We start from the raw sequence: 19,867 nt of genomic DNA, 5'->3' as shown, positions 1-19,867 counted from the left end.
TTCTTCCTTTAAACTGACACAACCAGCAGAAATTCTGCAATTTATTAGTATCTGTTCCACATTTGTGACTAGTTGAACACAACTAGAAACAAAACCTAATTCCCTGAATTTTAGCATTCTCAAAGGCGAACTAGTCCGATCTCCCACAGGATGCAATAAAACAGTTTTATTGAATGCATATATATTTGCATGTCCTGGAAATTTCTTCCCCCCTCCCCCCCCCTTTGGAAATTCAGATTTGAAAGTCTTCTGGTTGGCAGCTAACAAATCGTGATTAAATCCAAAAAACAATCAGGGAAACTTTTAAATATACATAAAACATACCGCTCCAGGACAGGAATAGAACATTCTGAACTTCTTCAGAATGATCTGTGACTCCTCCATATCATAATTTGGTTGACCACTGCCTAAAACAGTAAGTTCTACACACACACACACACACACACACACACACACACACACACACACTTTATAATAGGCTGTCTGTTGTTGGCTCTGGCAAAACATGAGCAAGGATAAGTGACCCACAGTGACCTGGTTTATATAATAAAAAGAATCCGGCCTATAGAGTGAACTCAGACTGAGAAGATAAACAGATTAACAGAGTTGGAAGGGACCTTGTAGGTCATCTAGTCTAACCCCCTGCTCAAGCAGGAAACTCTATACCATTTCGGACAGATGGCATCTTTGAAGAAGATACAAGATCAGAAAGTCTACCCTACACTTTACCCTTGTGTAGGCTTGAGCAAAGCTCACCAATTGCCTGGTTTCATAAGATATACAGAAAGTCTCCTGAAATACTCTCTTCTCAATTTAGAGTCAAACTGGTCGTAACACAAGGAGGTTTATGGCTAGATATTTCAACATATTCATTTTATCTAAATCTATTCTGGCGTGGAAGGAGAAAAGCATAATGCTTTCCTTGTTAAAATAAACATCCTCTGTTACTATTGTTAGTAAAAAAAAAAATACAGAAAAAACAATTACTACCAACCTGCCTTCCATCGAAGACCTGTATACTGCATGATTCAAAAAGAGGGCTAAGAAAATATTTACAGACCCCTCAAATCCCGGACATAAACTGCTTCAACTCCTTCCCTCAAAACGACGCTATAGAACACTGCACACCAGAACAACTAGACACAAGGACAGTTTTTCCCTGAACGCCATCACTCTGCTAAACAACTAATTCCCTCAATACTGTCCAACTATTTACAAAGTCTGCACGATTATTACTATTAATCTTCTCATTGCTGCTTATCACCCACCCCTCCCACTTGTGACTGTATGACTGTAACTTTGTCGCTTGTATCCTTCCAATTTATATGGACTGTTTCCTAGGATGATTTGATTGCTTATTGTACCCTATGACTACTATTAAGTGTTGTACCTTATGATTCTTGATGAATGTTTTTTCTTTTCTTTTATGAACACTGAGAGCATAATGCACCAAGAAAATTCCTTATGTGTCCAGGAAAAAAAATATGTTTTGAAAAATTAAATAAACATGTTAAGATTTCCCCAAGAATCATCTAATCCAGGGCTGTCAAACTTGCTGCCCACAGGCCAGATGCGTCACGCACTGGCCACACCCACGCCTGGTTTAGTGAAGGGGAAAAAAGTTGTGATACATCATGTGACGCCGCGAGTTTGACACCCCTTATCTAATCTGACTCAAATCTTTTGCTGATATACAGGGGAGTTAAGTTCCACTGTACACAATGGTCTTCCTTTTAAAAGAGCAATGGAATTTTGTTTTAGGTAGTAGTCTATGATTTACAATCATTCATTTAGTGACCGTTCAAAGTTACAAGAGCATTGAAAAATGATTTCTCCGTTTTTCACACTTATTCCATTGCATCTTCATATGATCAAAATTCAGATGCTTGGCAACTGGCCATGTATTTATGACGGTTGCAGTGTCCCGGGGTCATGTGATCACCTTTGGCGACCACCTGACAAGCAAAGTCAATGGGGAAGCCAGATTCACTTAACAACCATGTTACTAACTGAACAACTGCAGTGATTCACTTAACAAACTGTAGCAAGAAAGGTTGCAAAATGGGACAAAACTCACTTAACAGAACTTTTGAGCTCAATTGTGATTGTAAGCCAAGGGCTACTTGTAATTTTCAAAGAAGACTGCTACATCAACACACTTATTACTCTTTATTTGAAACCATCACACCTCTTTTGTTCATGTTGAGCCTTTGGACAAACAGCAACTGCTTTATCGTATTTGCAGTCACAGTAAATCAGAAAACTAACAGCAAAATGCATATAAGACTGAGAAAAATGAATACAATAGCAGCTGTAAATACTTATCTACATAGGTTTTAAACCTCAAACTTCTCTAGTGTTTTTTATATAATTGTAGGCCACCCATAAGCTAATTCATTCAATATTACTCTCACACACTCATATCCCTATACTTTAATGACATTTTGCTGTCATAATGGCTCGGATGATACAGCAACTTGTAGAAACTTGCTATTGGGAGTATGGCTAATGAGTACTGGGTTAACACAAATCTGATTTACTCAAACCTGTAATTTCCAGATGTGTTGAGATTACAATTCCAATAATTCCTCATCACTTCTGTCACAACTTTCCCGGGAAGGCCCAGGGTTGGGGTACAGTTGCTGTAATATATATTGCCATCAAGGCAGAAAGCAAAATACTATACATTATCCAAAAAATAAAAAAACAAATTTTCTGTTGAAATTCTATTTTTTGATTATCAGAATTCTCCATAGCTGTAATTTATAGCTTTATTTCAGATGTCACATCAAACCACTATTAAGAAATACTCCAACTGGGTTCATACATCATGCCAAGTCTTAATGTACTTTGTTTAGTTTTGGCTTGGTGTGCTGTGAGAACTCAGCTCCAGTAATTTGTAAACATGGTTTATGGCTCAGTAAAAAACAAATTTAGCCAACTGTTACTTATTCAACAAAATACATGAACTCTGTTTATAGGTTGACACCATGCTTGCTGGACAAACTATAATTCACAACTACTTATACTTGTGAAGACCTTTACACATAATATTTATATTTTTCATTAGAGACTCAGTTCAAATATAATGCAAAAGCATGATTTGACATTATGACTATAGCATGGTCCTTGATAGTTTGTTTGCTCACCTATCACTTTCTTGACAAGTGTGGAAAGGAAGCTTAATGTTTGCATTTGCAGTTTCCCATTATGGTCAAATATGGGGAATGTTTGTTTTACAATAATTGTTAGGAAAACAGGTGATTACTTAAAGAGTTGATCCTATATCTGCTTAGACAGGCGTACACTTTTAATTCCAAGAGTTAGAATTTTGAATGCTAAAAGCTACAAATTCATGGAATGGCAGACTGCATGAATTGAATTAAACTGACTGCCTGATTTCAACCTTGTATTGAACATAGAAGATAGTATTGACTGTTTCCTAGTATGATTTGATTGCTTATTGTACCCTATGACTATTATTAAGTGTTGTATCTTATGCTTCTTGACGAATGTATCTTTCTAATACTTGAGGGTCTGCCACAAAAAGAGTGGGTCAACTTATTCTCCAAAGTGCCTGAAGCAACCTAGAACTAAGGAGAAACTTCCTGACAGGGAAAACAATCAACCAGTGAAACGGCTTGCCTCCCTCCAGAAGTTATGGGTGCTTCATCACTGGAGGTTTTTAAGAAGAGATTGGAAAGCCATTTGTCTGAAATAGTAGATGATTTTCTGCCTGAACAAGGTGTTGGACTAGAAGACCTCCAAGGTCCCTTCCAATTCTGTTATCACCTTTTCAATTGCTTGGCAAATTGCTTCTCCAGCCATTTATGCCTATTCTCCAACTCAAGAATGCAATAATGGAAGGAAAAACAAAATGGGACGTGATATGAAGATTTGAAATACATGCACAAATGCACACAAACACACAGCGCGCACACACACACACTATTATCCTTCCTAGTTTTAGTTATAGAGGAAAAAGAGGGGCTCAAAGACTGAGAACGCCAAAGTCGAAGCCAGCTGGCTCCTTCTCAGAGTAGTAAAAAGTTATGAGACCTGCAGTGCAGTGAACAGTACAGTACAGCCCTGAGGCATCTCCTTATGCAGTTTTGATGGATCACATTTCAAAATGTGGGGCTACCTTTATCAGCATTAGCCCAGAATGTCTATCTTTTGGAGCCTGTAAGCCTGTTGTGAGAAGTCCCAAAACTCTTTTTCTCCATATATGTGGCCCTAAATTAAAACTCAGCATGCCCAACGTATCTTTGTCACCTTAAATCAAGCATAATGTGTCGCGCCACTGAACATTTCTTCCAATTCAGAACACACCCAACATGGTCTAATCAGACAGCTTATGCCACGAAACGCCTCAACCAGCAAGCCAGCCATTATTTCCACCACAGAGGCTTGGTTTTTTTTTTTTTTTTTGATCAGGCACATAACTAAACCTTATCTCATGTTCCCCATGTTGAAAGTAAATCTCCACGGTACCTCAGTTTGACACTGTAAAAGGTGAGGAGACTGTGAACAAAGGCCTCACAATAGCCATAACTCTTCCATAGGCCAGAGGTGGGCCTTTTATAATTTATGGACTTCAGCTCCCAGAATTCCTGAGCCTGTATGGCTGCCTCAGGAATTCTGGGAGTTAAAGTTCACAAGTCATAAAAGCACCACAGTTCCCTGCCCTTGCCAGATCATATGCTCTGGAAATTAAGAGGAAGGGACTCACAGACCACTTGCCTTTTGGGTTTAGAAAGACCCGCATGAGATACTGCATCTTCTTTTGCAAAGTTGTACTTTTGCCAAAGGTTCCCTTGAACACAAAAAAACTCTTAAAAGAGGAAGTAGTGATACAGGCAAATTGGCTGTCAGAAAGACTTGAATAGGATTAACAATGCTAATGATTATACATAGTTCCCAGTTAAGAGAGTTGGCAAGAATTAATGCAAGCTCAGCACTCTTCTTTCACTCACAAATGGGAAGGTCATTTCTCCCCCGCCCCCTCTGCCTGTGCAGCAAGGAGTAATTGGGCTGAAATGGGAGGGAAGAAATTTCCAGGGACTTCTGGCTTCCCCTTTTCCAAGGGAACACTGCATGACTGTCCTCAGCTATTTCAAATTGGCATGCTTTTGAAACAATGGCTGCGTTGTGTGCTTCCAAAATATACGTCTGGAGAAAAGCAAAACGTTCTTTTCAGAAATTTATACACATTTTTCTGACCCAATGACAGATCATTTAGCTCAGTCTACATTCAAGGCCTCTGATAAAATATTTTAAAGAAGACCTCTGATTAAGATCTATTTTGGGTTTAAAGCTCCAGATTTTGTAATTGTATCTTTTGAAACATAAAAAAAATGATTTGAACAACAACAACAACAACCTGGGAGAATAAAGATCTGCCTAGAGATTCAGTAGGTGAAATATTCACAACTTTGATTCCCCCCTTGATCTAATAAATGTGAGTTTCAAGAAAATTGTTTATCTCTGGCACAATTGATTAAGACTGTAATTTCTTTTCAATTAAGTGACTTGTTCTGTTGTTTTTCAGTTTACTCTTTTTGTTCACTGCCCAGATAGTAAAATGGAAGACAATATAAACTGTTTATACAAATATATAAACAGAGTAGTGTATATTTTCAAATTAGCTAGATAGTCAAATCTGCTAAATCTGTTAATCTAATTGCACAGTTCTCACTGTCACACTTTAGATAAGGTGCAAAAGAGATGTGTAGAATAACAAGTTCTTTATTGACCTATTAAGATATAGGATTCTGATTAATTGAGCACTACGCTTAAGCATTACTATGCCACTTAAAGTCTGACTTTAAAGGTTCACGGTAATAACGCTGCTATCACTGAAGGTAAACATCCCACTCGATGGTTGGAGTGCAGAACTAAAGAAATTCAGGCACAGAACTTGAGTTTTCAGCATCAGGCCACAACTCTGCAATTCCAGCCTGGGCATATCCAGTAGAATTTCTAATGCCATTCTACTTGTGTCTACTCAAAACAACTGATTAAAAACAACCTGCACTTGGATGTGATACAACTCAGTTTAATTGGGATGTGAAAATTAGTGAAGTGGTAGACTACTTCAGTTGTGTGGCTGATTTTAAGAATACTCAGGTACTGCAACAAATCTTTCACAGTAGGTGGCAGTACTTTGCCTCATTTTGAAAAAACACTATGTAGGACTAGTGTTTTGGTGGGAGACAACCAGGAAACCCTAGGGCTATAGTCTAGATTGAGATGCCAAAAACATCCTAGAAGAAGTCCAGAGGTGGTATTCAGCCGATTCTGACCAGTTCTGGCAGACCAGTAGGGAAAATGTTGACTGGTTCGGAGAACCAGTAGGGAAAATTTTAATTGCACCTCAGCTGAGCTAAAAAAAAAAACAGCACATCTCACCAGGGAAGATCTGTCTGTGAGTCCTGCGCATGTGCGTTTGGCGTGCACGCACAATATGTGGGCCTACACAACTCAGCAGCCTTGATTCAGAAAATAGAGTTTGAGCACTGCACATGCATGCGCAAAGCAAACTCCGAACCGGTAGGAAAAATTTTGGAAACACAGAAGTCAATATCAAGCAATGTCTGTGCCATTGCTGAGTAAATATCATGGACGTGTCCATGTAACAAAGAGTTAAACTCAACACATTTTTTAAAAAAACTAATAATATAGTTTCATTCTACTGAAGATGGATTTTTATAATTCAATTCTTGAAGATAAGCAACACATCTATTATTTCTGTACCAGCAGAAGTGATTTTAGGACAACTATCATCTAGAATTTGAGGTGCTCCTGCAATTGCTGCCATTACATTGTGCAAATGTTTTCAACATCCACGGTCTCCAGTGGTTCTCTTTAATATCTGGAGATAATTGCCCTTAACGACTGATGATTCCAGACTTCTCTGTGTTTCAGGTGTTGCTTCCTATCTGCAAAACATCCCACTGCTGTCTCAGAATCGAAACATCATCTGTATTCAATATAGACAACATACATAAAATATTTAACCTTGGCAAGGATCCAAAAAACCATGCCTTTCACTAAATATAAAACTAAATATAAAAACATTAAGGGGATGTTAACTGGCCTCTAATCTATAAAGCAGCTACTCCCAATCATTCACAATCAATCTGAAATGGTCTCAAAAGCATTTTTACCCAGCCCAGCAATCCTCATTAAAAGGATTGGTGAACAGAAGAAAATTATAGTTAGAATACCTATTGTTGGGTACATATCTTATGAGGAATGGTTTTGGAGGAAGAAGAAAGGTATAGTCAATCAAAAGGAGGGAGTGGAGAAAAATGGTACAAATGAGAAAGCATGTGAGAAAACGTGGGGACACAATTCAGTAGTCCTCATAGCAACCAGATGGTCACTGTGGAGGAAGTGCATGGAAGCCAAGTCAATCAAACTCATTCATGGAGCAGCCATTGCTAAGAATCACAAACCGGGGATCTCCTCCTGGTGAAACAACCAGTAGCTACCTATGAGGTTCCATATGCCAAAGGAATTCAGGGCTATGTCGCAAAAAGCCCCAAAAGTATGTATAAATCCACTGCTTTACATTGAAAGTTCTTCAGATGCTGGATTGCAACTCTCATAATCTCATGCTATTGGACATGCTGAGTGCAACTGAAGGGCATTTTAATAGACGCATGGAGACTACTAAATACCCTCCCTTAGTCTTAGGTTTCAGGAGAATGTAATCATAATAATGTTAGTATAACACAAAAAAAGTTGGTGCCAAGGCCTAGTGCAGGAGTGTCAAACTGGTGGCCCATGGGCCGGATGCATCTCCCACACCAGCTCCGCAAAGGCAAAAAATGTCACGATATGTCACTATATGCCACGTGATGGGATTGAGTTTGACACCCAGGGCCTAATGACCTAAGCTCCATGTTTAACAAAGAAAACTATAAAGAGAGCCCGAAAGAGCTAAAAGCTAAGTAGCCTAGGTTGAGTAACCCTAAGAAATAATAGTCGGCACTTACACTATTAAAATCAACTTGCAAGAGAAACAAGCTTCAAAATTATTGGGACCAACGCAGCAGCTTCTCTAGTTGATTATTAACAACAGATGGGAGGTGAGATTAAGCAGACTCAAGAATAATTAGATTGACCAAAGACTCAAAACAGAAATCTTGCATGCACGTCTCCAGCTCTGTTGACACCACAAAAACCTGGAAACAGTGATTCATCCACAGTAGTCTTGATTAAAGATGGTATTTATGGTGGCAGTTTTTAACAGACATTATCTTTTTTTTTCAAACACCCTTTTTCTCTTAAGAGGTGGAAAGAAGACAAAAACAAATGAACAAATAGACATCCAAGGTAAACATTCTCCATGATTTCTGCAATGCTGTTTTCCAATTAAAAATAAAACAAAGCACATACACGACTAACAAATATGTGTATAGTATTCCGTGCAGTAGCATGTATTAGGGGAAACAGCTTGCAAAAATGAAACCAACCAATTGCTTGTAACTGGGAAATGAAAGATTTAGGCTTTTTCATTTCTTTGGTTTCTTTCTGCACATAATTCATCAAAGCATTTGAAGATGCACACCAGAGGTGGTATTCAGCAGGTTCTGACCAGTTCTGGAGAACCGGTAGCAGAAATTTTGAGTCGTTCAGAGAACCGGCAAATACCACCTCTGACTGGCCCCGCCCCCATCTATTCTCTGCCTCCCGAGTTCCACCTGATTGGCTGGGTCTTCTTTTGTTGCCCTGCACAGGAGAACGGAGCTGGAAAGCAGGTTGGTAGGGCAGGGAGGGAATGAGATTTTGCAGTATCTTTCCCCTGGAGTGGGGAGGAAATGGAGATTTTGCAGTATATCCTTCCCCTGCCATGCCCGCCACGCCACGCCCACCAAGCAACGCCCACAGAACCAGTAGTAAAAACATTCGAATCCCACCACTGATGCTCACATATAAAGATGCACTGGAACTTAATTGAAAACAACTACTGTTTTCAGAAAATTGAGGAGTAATGCTGGAAGAACCAAAGGTGGTCCTTGATTTACATCAGTTCATTAAATGACTACTCAAAGTTACAACAGAATTGAAAATGGGAGTTATGAGCGTTTTTCACACTTACGACCACTGCGGGTATCCCCATGGTCATGCGATCCAAATTCAGATGTTTATAGCAACTGACTCACATTTATGATGGTTGCAGTGTCTCTGGCTCCCTTTTTGCGACCTTCTGACAAGCAAAGTCAATTAGGAAAGCCAGGTATAATTAACAACCATGTTACTGACTTAACAACGCCAGTGATCCACTTAACAACTGCGGCAAGAAAAGTTATAAAGTGGGGCAAATCACGCTTAACAAATCTCTCACTTAGCAACAGAAACTTTGGACTCAATTGTGTTGCAAGTCAAGGACTTACTATAAAAGTTTTCCAACCCAAAGGATAAAGGATAATTAAGCTGTGTTTGTTGCAGAGATAAACACCCAGCTGCAACTAAGCAAGAAGATCTAGCAGCTTAAGAAAAGAAAAAAAAACATGTAGGTATTTAGACTGTGGAAATTGTATAAACAAAATAAGACTCTGCTAAAGATATCTGAGATTTTTGCTATTGTAACATGGAACCATTCCAATCATAAATTGACATGCACTATCCATATCCCTTCTTTCTATATTAACAGCAAATAACTTTTGACAATATTAAGAATGTTTCATGCCTGATGGAATACTTCGTGTTTTGTAGATGTGGGAGGGGAAGAAACTTTTAGATGTCAAACAGTGAAATTGCATTCATTTTGGTAATCAAAGCAGCATTTCCAACTGTCTCTCCTTTCCAAGTCTGCTAAATGGGATGATTGTGCGCTGGGATTTGGAACACGCAAGGTGAGTTATGAAACCTTTAAACCAGCCAAGACTAGCTTTTTACAAAATCACAAGGCGTGCCTTAAACTGAAAGTAAAATACATTTAAGCTAGGAATTATAGTTTGGACTTTCAAGTTCTCTCTCGCCCTCTCTCTCTCTCTCTCTCCCACTCTCTCAAGTTGGTTTTTATTTCTTATTTAGAACATCTTCAATTTCTGTATTTTTAAATAAACAGGAACACTAGTCGGGTAAATAAATGGTTATTAAATTTTCCCTCTTTTGCATGCATAAGAACAACACACTGGATGAAGCCTTAGAGGTATCACTATATAAATAATAGCATAGCAAAATAGCTGCAGGAGGTTAAGAAATCCTCCCCTTCAAAAGAGCAAGGATCAGCTCTAGTTTTGGCTCAGATGCTATGCCAACCAAATGGTATTTTCCAGTTATCGGATTTGCTAATTAATCTGGAAATGCTATAGAATAACCTTAATTTTAGCACTTTTATATGGAGACATAAAATTTATTGGCTTCTGTAGTTTGGTCAAGGAGAGCTGCTGAGTTCAGAGCATTCTCCCAATATCCAGTAAGTACATACAAATCATTATTTAAGGATTAAAAAAAAATCAACGATATCAAAGGAAATCCAAACTTACAACCAAAATTGACCCCAACATTTCTGTTGCTAAGTGAAACATTTATTAAGTGAATTTTGCCTCATTTTATGATTTTTTTTTTTGGCCATACTTGTTAAGTGAATCACAGCAGTTGTTACGTTAATATCATGGTTGTTAAGTGAATCTGAGTTCCCCATTGACTTTGCATGAACACGACAACCATTTTAAATATGAGCCGGTTGCCAAGCATCCAAATTTTGATCACGTGACCATGGGGATGCTGCAAGTCATAAGTGTGAAAAACAGTCATTTTTCAGTGCCATTGTAACTTTGAACGGTCACTAAATGAACTGTTGTAAGTCAGGGACTATCTGTATGGGACACATTTGCCGCTGCCTCCTCTTATAAAATCTTTTGGTATTAGCACAGGACTATAGTCACAGACAATAAGGGTTTCCAAGTATTTGGTAGCAGTGTCACTGTTGAGGGACCCTGAAGGAATTCACAGTAAGTTCCAAATTTCTAATGATGATGATATTAGGATGGTGATGATACACATATCAGCCACAACAAAACGGGGACAGATTATTTCACATTTGATAACCAGATTTGCTTTCACAATCCTGATTGATTGATCAAAGAAAGAGAGGTCTACCCATTAAAAGCCACCAAGTACTTTTACAAAACCCACAGGCAGAATGCTAAGCGGTAAGAGGGGGGGGGGGAAGAGAAAAGCAACAATAAAAATACATCTGGCGTTCTTCTTAATGAAAATGATGTTCCAGAGGAAAACCAATTGGTCTTCACTGCTCCTCCGCTCTTTAAAGCAGTGTTTTTCAATTTTGGCAATTTTAGCAAAAAATTGCTAAGATTGCTTAGCAAAAGCAATCTTAGCAAAAGATGTGTGGACAAAAATTGCTTAGCAAAAAGATGTGTGGACTTCCACTCCCAGGATTCTGGGAGTGGAAGTCTGCACATTTTAAAATTGCCATGGTTGAGAAACATTGCCTCAATTAGAGTCCAAAATTAAATCCTCATGTACTACTAAAGATAAAGAAGACTGAGAATGATATACAGGTAAGTCCTCGATTTACAACAATTCATTTAGTGACTGTTCAAAGTTACAACGGCACTGAAAATAATGACCTATGGCCATTTTTCATACTGATGACCATTGCAACATCCCAAGGGTCACGTGATTTACATTCAGATGCTTGACAATTGACTCATACTTATGACAGTTGCAGTGTTCAAGAGTCATTCTGCGACCTTCTGACAAGCAAAGTCAATGGAGATCCCAGATTCACTTAACAACCATGTTGCCACTGCAATGATTCATTTAACAAATGTGGCAAGAAAAGTCATAAAATGGGGATATTCACTTAACAACATAAATGTTGGGCTCAATTGTGGTCGTAAGCTGAGGACTCCCTGTATTGCACTCTTTGGAAAGCATGTGATGGAACAAATATCACTTGTGGCTTGCTTCCCTTACGTGTTTCAGTATGAGCTAATCCACATGACTTTTGAAAACAGCCTACTTGAACTTTACTGGAGCCAGTATCAACCTTACTAATGCCTGACACAACTTTAAAAAGGTCTGTAGCCACCCCTTCTAGATTTGACTCATTTGAGGAAATCCAAGAATCACATTCTTCAGACATCAGAACTGGTGTATTTGCTTGATTCATTGTTTGTTCAGAAGCACACACAGACAGGGATTGCATGATAAAATTCCAAATCTATTATTCAAAAACCTTGTTTGTTATTAATGCTTATGTTCACAGCTAAAAGGAAAATTGTTTTTTTCCCCAATGCTACGCTAGTACACTGGAAAAAGAAGGTCCCGTGTATTGTTTTCGTACAGAAGATTTTTATTTCTGAAATAGCACTGTACTAGTTTGGTGCTTTCTTTAATTCATTCTGACTCCATATTTTACACTTATTCTGTTTACCTGTAAAGCATGTTCTAAATAATTTACCCTTTAAAGTGGGAACATTAAGATTTATTCAGAATAAAGTAAAAGTAGTCTCTTTTCTAATCCTCATTTGTATGCTGGTTGTCCTAAGTTTCAGGCTTGATCCCATTGGTTTAATAAAATACTAAACAAGCAACTCTGCATAAATGTTATTTAACTACCAGTAAAAGAAAAAAAGTCCAGTAAAAGAAAAGAAGACCTTAGAGATAGGAAGTAAATAAATAATTGATAAAGTAGCGTTTTATTTAGCTTGTAAAAGTCAATCCTATAAATGGGAAAAATGAAAGCAAATTAAAAAGAATCATGAAACCCTAAGGCATAACTCTGCTATATGAAGATAGAATATTCCCACCATATTATTTAGCCAGAAGAATAAAGTGGGTATAAAAAAAGACACTATGGATGCTTGCCCTAACTTTTCATTCTGGGACATCGTGGAGAATTAAAATACTACATTATCTTCTAGATCAGTGGTGGGATTCAATTTTTTTTACTACTGGTTCTGTGGGCGTGGCAGGGGAAGAATACTGTAAAATCTCCAGTCAGAGGTGGTTCTTTGAACTACTCAAAATTTCCACTACCGGTTCTCCAGAACTGGTCAGAACCTGCCGAATACCACCTCTGTTCCAGATGCTTGCACCTGTCCAATAGCAATAGCCCTTAGATTTATATACTGCTTCACAGTGCTTTACCGACCTCTCTAAGTGGTTTACAGAGCCAGCCTATTGTCCCCACAATCTGGGTCCTCATTTTACCCACCTCGGAAGGATGGAAGCTGAGTCAACCTTGAGCCTGGTGAGATTTGAACTGCCAAATTGCAGGCAACCAGCAGTCAGCAGAAGTAGTCTGCAGTACTGCATTCAAACCACTGTGCCACTGCAGCTCTTAAAAGCCATGAAGCAATGATGTCAGCATCAAGTAAACCAATCAGAAAAAGGCCCTGATCAAGGAAGGACCAGTCAAATTATCAAGGCTCTCAGCAAAGGAGAATATTGTAGCTCAGGATTGCAATGAGGGGGTCCTTGGTGCTCTGTGAGCTTAGTTGTTTTCTTGCAGATGTTTTGTTACCCAAACTAGGTAACGTCATCACTGATGTTATTCATAAGGACCTCTTGTACCAAGGATCTTTCAATACACAGTTGACCCAGTTCAAATATGCCTTCACAGAAACTTCCGTTTCTCATCCACGAACAACTGCAAATCAGACTTTTGAATATAGCGTACAACAGAGCATTCTTCTGCAGCTTGGCACTTCCAGATGTGAGGAGTTCAAGTCTCCATTAGGCCATTTTGGTTGACAATCCTGCAAACTGAACTCCAAACATTGTTGGGTAGGGGACAGATTGGAAAAGACTGTGATAGGGCGAACAAGACACTGCCTAGGAAAGTTGGGTCTTAACAACTTCTTTGAAAAACTACACAATAGACATGGCTCCCTCCTCTACTTGAAAAGGTAAATACAGTTGGACACATGCAAGTTCCTTATCAGATAAAATGGTCCAGTGCACTAATCTCTTCACTGAGGAATCTTAATAGGATTTCCTAACATCTATTTTAAACTGTAGTTGTTTCCGGTATGGCCAAACAGAAGCCAACGGAAGAACCCAAGCAAGGTATAAGGAGTCATTTACTGCTGTTGTTGCAAGAGCTGTTATTGAAATGCACATTGCCTGCAATAAAAAGATTAAAATTTCCTCTGACTCAAACTGACTCCCGATAGCTGCAGGGATATGTACAATTTTTCTGAGACTGTATCCTTTCCTCTGAGATGATTATTTTGACTTCCCTGCCTATCAACTGCTGTGGTATCTGCCAATATTTAAGGTAATATATAGATAGCTTCAGGACTATTTGCTACTAGATCTTATCCTCTATTAATTAAGGGAATCTTAGTTAAAGCTACTGTTCAGTGTTCTGACATTGTCAATTTTCTGTTATGTCTCCCTAAAACTTACTACACTACCAAAGATATTGGCTATTAACAAATTCTGAGGAAAATAACCACAGTTAAGTTCTTGAGAACACTTGAAGACAACCAAACGTGCTGAAAATCAACTTAAAGGCAGCAGTTTCCATGGGTTGCCCATTTTACTTTATTTAATGGGTTGGACTAAAAAATGAGCAGGCCAATTATGTTTTACAACATTAGCTCTGAGATGATATGAAAGCATGAGATGGAATAAACTACATGATTCTAGATGTCATGAGAATATGGATGGGACACCACCTGGAAATTCCATTGAGATGGCATCTTGATTTCACAATAAAAGACAGACATAACATAAAGGAGAATGCACTCAGATCTGCACTTTCTGCAAATCCCATACAGGCAGCAATGTTTTAGCCCTTATCAAGTCAGTTGAAGTTAATTTGCCCCAATGTGGTAAATATAGTAGCAAGAATAATTTGCCAATATGCAAATTTTCTAATACAAAGCCACTCCCCCTTTGGGCAGAAATGGCATTATGTCAAAGTGCTAAGTACATGCCGTGTGTGTGTGTGTGTGTGTGTGTGTGTGTGTGTGTGTGTTTAAGCTAGATAGGTGAACATGATAAAAACTGTGTGTGTTCCGAGTAGGAAGGAAGTACATATACACAAGAGACTTTCAACTGACTGAAACTTCTCCCCATAGTATAATGAGTCTTTCAAAATGATGAGATATGGAGAAGCTTCAAGACATGCAGGCCTTGGGGCCTTTAAAGGTCTTCCACTACAACCAGACTATAATATTTGGTTATGGTTTTCCTTGAAAATGTCACCAGCTGTAATCTATTCATTTTTCTCTTTCACACACACACACAGCCTTCTTGTTCTCCAACTGGTAAGTCCTTACCTAAAAGAACAATAGTAACATGTACCTTAAAACTCTAGATTTCTATCTTGCCACATAGACAGAGGGCACTTTAAGGAAAAGAGACACCAAAACTATTTCAAGCATCCACCAGATTACATGGCATGACATCTTTGCAATTTCCCCCAACACACACACACACACCCCATTTGCACACACCTGGCCAATGTAAAGAAAGTTTTGTCTGCCTGAAATTCCTCTATTCGGGGATGGAAAGAGAAAACCTTGTCTTCCCGGGGAGCAAAAGTTTTAAGGTGTCCATGACATGCAATCGGTCCTACAGGTAAGCTTGACTGCTTGGCTTTGATAACGCTACCTCCAGCTACTGCTGAGTTGCACATTTTCCCAGGAACTTCTGAGGAAAGGAATCCAACAACTCCTGATGCAGCTTGTCAATTATCCGGTCAAACCCTTTGCAAAGGAAGCGAAGGGAGGAGGAGGAGCGTGACTCTGCCTGAGTGCCTCACCCACCCAAGCCGTCCTTGTTTACAAGCCAAATTCGCTAGTTTCTACCTCTGGGCTGCAAGCAGGGCATCAGCTGTGGAAGACGTCCCTCCTTTGGGCTACCAGTAACACGTGCCAAAACATGACCTCGGTCCACCCCTCCAGTCAGCTGCCTTGCTGCTCACCCCTTCCCCCAGTCTCTCCTACGGAGGAGATACCTGAGCATCCACGGCCAGTTTCTATTTGTGGAGGGGGGGGGGAATGGGCGGGGGGCGGGCGGGAGAACTTACCTCCGTGAACATGTCTTACTGCCTTCCTACATGGCAACAGAGGTTTCCTGTTTCCATACATTCCCCTGCCAGCTGTAATCTGCATCAATAACATGAGCGTCTTTTGCAGAGCTGACAGGAAAGAACTTTCACTTCTCTCCCCTCACACTGAGCCATGCAAAGCCAGCAATCGCTCCCAGGCATAACTCCCTTGGCATTTCTCCTAAAAAAAAAAAACGCTCCCTCAAGTGCCCGGTTGCTAAGCAATATTCGCCATCCTGTGTTGCCCCCCCCACACACACACACACACGCTCTCCTCCGTGCCTTGCACGTTTGGAACCGACAACATCTGTCCCGTGCTGACCCGTGCTGAGCACCTTGAGGAGAGGGGGAGGGGGGTAGCTCAAAATAAAAATAAATAAAAATAAATCAGAGAGGGAAACAGAGCATCAGCAAAGCTGCTTCGGTTGTGTTGTTCTAATGGCTGCTTTGGTTAATATTTTATTTCCAGATTTACACAGGGAGGGGAAATGCAGCAGCTGCACCCAGAGGAAGGGCAAGGAAGGAAGGAAGGAAGGAAAAAGCCAGCCCAAAGTCCAGTGGGAATGCAGCAAAGCACATACAAGAAAGTTGCTCCCCCCCCCACACACACACAGTTTCAATATTGTGAGCTGCCAGAATTTGACTGTGATTTATTTATTTGAAGGCCATTGTTTTTTTACTCGCTGGAATATTCCAGATAAATATTGAGCCACCGAGTCACTGCTTTGTACATACATGCACACAAGCACAAAACCTATTTTCCCTTATGCTATTTCATGCCATATAAAATACCACTTTCATTCATGTTATTAAATCTGTAAGATTTTTTTTAAAAAAAATAAGTGCCAGTTTTCATCAAGCAGTTTCTTAAAATCGAACACTAAATTAATATTTTTGACATGCAGGGAAAGAGACTTTAAGAACTATTTTCAGTTATCAGCTTCTCTTTCCACATTAAGGTTTTGTAATCACTCATTCGTAAGGCACTTTTTTCTACATGTATATCTTTCTCAAAACCTAAATCCAAAGGAAAAAAAGCTATTTAAGTGGCAATTAAAAAGCATTTTTATCACTTTTTTGCACTTTGCATATTTAATCTAACTCCACATTATTTTTCAATTTAAAATAGAATTTCTGAAGATTCTACTTCAAATTCAAAGCTCATTAAAAGAGAAAGTGAGAGAACACTTCCAACAAAATCTTATTTAAGTAATGTTAGGTCATTCCCCTTTTTGCTGGTTTTTACAATGAAAAGGAAGAAAATAAATTCAAAACTTTTTTTAAAGCAAGGAATAGCTGGCAAGCCACTTGAGGAGGCAGAAAAACCAGATGTTTCTTGGCACTGTCTTTTAGTTCTCTTTATTTATAATCCCGCATTATATATATATTTTCTTTATTTAGTATGATTTGTATAGTTGCCCATCATGACTCTGGGCGGGAATCATAGAATTAAAGCCAATGAAAATAGAAGCAAACAATAATAATATAACAATATAATGGCATCTGAGGACAATCTAACCAATTTATGCAACCACAGTTACAAACACACACACACACACATGATGAGGTTACTCAATCACTAAAATCCATGCCCAAGGGAGCATTTAAGGATTTTACATCCTGTCTATTCGACAAGGAGAACATGACAGCTCACAACATACAACTATTATATTTTTTAAAAGCACTTTCAGTTTCAACACTCAAAGTGTATAAACAATAGGTTGAAACTGCATTTCTAAGTGATAGCAAGCTTGAAAATAGCTAAAGTGCATTCTCATTCATGAGCTGGATTTTACTCACTGTAGTATGTGCTAAAGTTAAAACCAGCCATTGCTTTATAGTAGGAATAAATAAAAATTATGCTGAAGTGACAAAGCATACAAGTGTGAATTAGGGTGGTCACCTTTTCTTGGAAAAAATTAAGGACATACAGTACCTTTAAAAATAAGTACATAAGAAGTTATAAACATAAAAACTCATTTATGTTTATAACTTTGCGGTACAAGATAAAATACAAGAGCAAAACCAATGAAAATTACAAAAATGCATATTCTAAAAAAACTAAAATCAAACAGTATGTGTACATTTATTTTAAAAAGAATTCAGTTTGCATATTTTTCACAGGAATATGAAAGTGTGCATTGTCATACCATTTGTACAATAGGAGTTAAATGATCAACATAAAAGGACATAGGGGAGTTTCTGAAAAATTTAAAGGACAGCTTTCTAAAACAAAGGACCATCCTTTATAATAAAGAACAAGTAGTTACTATAACCTAAACCTAATATAGAATAACACATTTTCAGAAACATGTTCTCTGACCAGAACATGTTATATTAAAACCTAAGGGGGAAATCCCCAAATAATATACTAATTAAAATATATATGTATATGTATAAAAAAGCTGTCTACTGAAAACTACTTTTGTCAGGAAATGTTCATTTTCTTCACAAGAATAATTGATAGTTAAAAAAACATTGCAGAACATCATGAAAACTTTCAAAATGTAGGCCCTGTCTTCACAGACAACCCCGATTTTTCCACGTGAATCATTTTTTTTAACATTTATTCATGTAGATAAATATCCAGCGGAACCAGCATTAAATCACTGCAAACTGTGCTAACCTAGCCAAACTGTTTAATGATACAGCAGTAAAATAATCAATGAAGTAATAGAGGAGATAAAATGGTTGTGAATATTATCAAGAAACAGTCAGAAAACCCTCGATTGGTGATATTTAATTTATAAAACTGTTAAGGAAGAATTTGACTACTTTGCAAAATGTATGAGGAACCTGCAACAAAATACTACCCAGAAGAGCTTGTGGCCAACCACAATAAGTTCTTCATGACCTGTAGAGTGTTAAAGAACATAGGCCTAGATATAGTAGATTATCTAAAGCAGAGGTCTCCAACCTTGGCAACTTTAAGACTTGTGGACTTCAACTCCCAGAATTCTCCAGCCAGCAGCTGGAGAATTCCACAAGTCCACAAGTCTTAAAGTTGCCAAAGTTGGAGACCTCTGATCTAAAGCACCAGAAAGCACTGAACCACTTTGAACTACAAAGGTGGCCCTTTCAGATCTTAAGTCAGATATTTTAACTAGCTCACTACAATATCTTTCCATACTGATGAGTAGCATCACGACATCAGACAGTATTACAACTTCACATTTGATCCAGCAAGATTGCATCAATTTCTCTTTTACGAAAAACTGGGCACTGCCATTCCCTAGCTAACATTGAAAATGACATATATTAACTTATCTAAGACGATAATGATTTCAAGCAGATGCACACACAGAGACCTTCCATAAACCTCCTGGAGAAAACAACACAAGTTATAGAAAGGAATAAAAATTCATGGCAGACCGAAAAGCAGAAAAGCCAACAACTTACTAAAACTTACAAAAATAGATGCTGCTATTCAAAGGGCACAATTCTTTGTTTATTAACGCAACATCACTATTTACCTGTACTTCTTACTAATTATATTACTTTACTACATCTTGCCTTGTTTGTAACATTTGCCTGTCTCTGCTCCCAAGTACTGTTCAAATGTTTCCTGTTGGTTCTTGCTTCCCTTTTTTTCCCTCATGTTTGCAAACATTGCACTAACCCATAGAATGGCCCAACAGCTTCTCTTCGGGCATTATAATTTCTCTCTACATCAAATTCGGCCTATTAAAACTAAAAGCCAAGTTGGTTGTTGATCCAAACAAGACAATAAGTAATCACCAGCAGTCTAGAAAACAACATAAAAGAGCCACAAAATAATTTTAGTACCCTTCTTCTCTCTTTCTCTTTATCTGGGTGACA

The 19,867-nt window shown here is 38.4% G+C and overlaps 1 protein-coding gene across 13 annotated transcripts in view; it reads right to left on the bottom strand.

Annotated features, from left to right (window-relative positions):
* AFF1 (ALF transcription elongation factor 1) overlaps positions 1-19,867 on the bottom strand; it is a 171,851-nt gene that overhangs the window by 61,123 nt on the left and 90,861 nt on the right. The window contains exon 1 of one of the 13 annotated variants that reach the window (XM_087935884.1): positions 16,028-16,504. The exons of the other annotated variants lie outside the window; for them this stretch is intronic. Coding sequence (XP_087792010.1) covers positions 16,028-16,039 — 12 coding nt within the window. The 5' untranslated portion in view covers positions 16,040-16,504. Of the gene's footprint in view, positions 1-16,027; positions 16,505-19,867 lie in introns of those variants that run through there. 13 annotated transcript variants of the gene reach the window in all.

Source organism: Pseudonaja textilis, chromosome 6 (genome assembly GCF_049901715.1).
Source record: "Pseudonaja textilis isolate UNSWEBS1 chromosome 6, rPseTex1.2, whole genome shotgun sequence".
NCBI lineage: Eukaryota > Metazoa > Chordata > Lepidosauria > Squamata > Elapidae > Pseudonaja > Pseudonaja textilis.
This window is presented reverse-complemented; position numbering and strand designations above follow the sequence as displayed.